This window comes from Montipora foliosa, chromosome 1 (genome assembly GCF_036669935.1).
Source record: "Montipora foliosa isolate CH-2021 chromosome 1, ASM3666993v2, whole genome shotgun sequence".
In the NCBI taxonomy this organism is placed as follows: Eukaryota; Metazoa; Cnidaria; class Anthozoa; order Scleractinia; family Acroporidae; genus Montipora; species Montipora foliosa.
This window is the reverse complement of record NC_090869.1, coordinates 70,654,378-70,656,429: the sequence shown is the minus strand read 5'-3', so window position 1 is coordinate 70,656,429 and position 2,052 is coordinate 70,654,378. Positions and strand designations below refer to the sequence as shown.

Here is a 2,052-nt window from a genome sequence, read left to right as displayed (position 1 = left end):
TAGCAAATATTTTTCTTCGAGTCTTGCTTTTCATTATTCGCTAATGATTTGTACTGTTGAACAACTACAAAACATGATGAATCTATATATTGTTATTTTCAGTAAATGTTTCTGGTAGTAAGGGTCACCTTTTTCCGTTTCTAGAACTGTACTTATCAATCGTTTGCTTAAATATCCATAGTTACCGCATTAATAAAGCAACATTTTTTTGCGATGTTATTATAACATCCTATTATATATTTACTTGCGGTTTCTGAAAATTTGAGGTATGATGCCACTGTATGATTGTATTCCACTCTTTGGTGAGGAAACTAGCGACATGCTTTTCCTTAATTAGGCAAAATTTTAAAACTTATAGTTGAACTCTTCTTTACGCTCGTTTGGTCCTCCTCTCAATTCACGCCGCCAGAAATGTTACATACAGCGAACATTATTGGAATCTTGAGTGTGTTATCCCTTTCATTTCAACTTCATGAAGGTATAGTAATAATCTGTTATTGATTACGTTTACAATGTATAAAGCTTCATCAGAAAGGTCGTAAAATATATTTGAACTGAGAGAGTAAAACACATGTAGTGCGATGCACTATATCATGTATATTGAAGTAAGTTATCCCCGTGCTTAAATTGTAACCTTACGCAGAGTTTACGGTAAGGTATTCCAAGTAATCAACCTGTTTGGCGATTTTCTGTAGAGGATCAAAAGTAGAAAGAAATCTAATAATTTTAACAAATATCGATGACAAGAAAGAGTTTCTCCAAGAAGTAATAGGGAGCAACTCTGAATTTCAGAGGTCTGGTTCAGTAGGGTTGTGATCAGCTAGGTTTGTGTTTTCAAGAATAAAGATAGTTAATAGGATAAAATAAAATAAAATAAAATAAAATGAAATAAAATAAAATAAAAAAATGAAAGAAAACAAAACACCTTATAGAACAAAAATGTAAGAAAAAAAAACAAAGAGTGAGACAAACTGTTGTTATATTCCGATACTCGGCCAAGCAGTAAAAGAGCTAATTTTTTTTTTCGTTTTTGCATAAGATTACCACCAACCCAAATGGATTCGGTCACGGTTTTACAGTTTTTCTTGCTGGCTTGAAACGCAGAAGTGTACCTTAGAGTTCTGTGAACGTATCACTTACAATTTTGCTGATTTTAACTGTCATTTCAAAAAATAAAAATAAGTGGCATTAAGTAAGTAAGTATTTTTCACCGGCCATAGACCAGAACAGCTTAACGTACTTGCTCTCTGAGTTGTCAATTTAGTTACATCTTACCGGGAAGCTAATTTTCTTCCATATAGACATTTGTTTCCTTTGCTCGAAAAACGTTGCTCTGACATGCGTAAGCAAGCGATTCTTGAAACCTGAGACACCAGCCTTGGAGCGGTCTCATTTTTGAATTGCTGAAAAAATGTTTGACACTGTGTAAGGATTTCTAAATTTCAACAAAGCTTTGTCAATGCACCAACAAGAAAAATGTTAAGTTTGCTTTCGTTTTTCCGAGCCTGCATGGCAGCACCGACCGTAATATGCATTTGTATCAGAATCATTTTCGAGTCATAAATAGAAGGAGAATACTCCAGACTCAAAAACCTATGCACCTTTTCGCACTATCCTGATCTTGTTGTATAATTAAGATCGCAAGTACCTTTCTTTTTGCTTTTGGAAGTTACTTTTGTCGCTGTTGCAAAAGTTTTAATCTCAAGAAATAATGCTTATTTTTTTCCCAGCGAATGATAGGCCGATATTTGTACAGGATCAATTTACAGCTTTATTCCCTGAAGAGCAACCTATTGGTAAGAGATTGTTAAATTTACGTTCCCGTACACTATGATAGAAAAATCTCGTGAACATGGAATTGCCATCCATTTATTATGTTACATTCCCAAGAAAGGTCTCTGTTCGAGCCTTGAGGTAACTATTTTAATCGTCGTCGTTATCATTGCAGTCGACATTATGATGAATATGGTCATTCCCGTCTCTCACTCCGGTAACACCGTCACCTCAGCTAATGTAGATGTACTACCATCGGATAACACAAGATTCCATCTA

General features: G+C 34.6%; 1 protein-coding gene across 1 annotated transcript in view; it reads left to right on the top strand.

Moving 5' to 3' along the window:
• Positions 1–369: 369 nt before the first annotated feature.
• LOC137973093 (cadherin EGF LAG seven-pass G-type receptor 2-like) overlaps positions 370–2,052 on the top strand; it is a 26,157-nt gene continuing 24,474 nt past the window's right edge. Inside the window, exons 1-2 of the mRNA XM_068819829.1 lie at positions 370–478; positions 1,731–1,796. Coding sequence (XP_068675930.1) covers positions 412–478; positions 1,731–1,796 — 133 coding nt within the window. The 5' untranslated portion in view covers positions 370–411. The remainder of the gene's footprint in view (positions 479–1,730; positions 1,797–2,052) is intronic.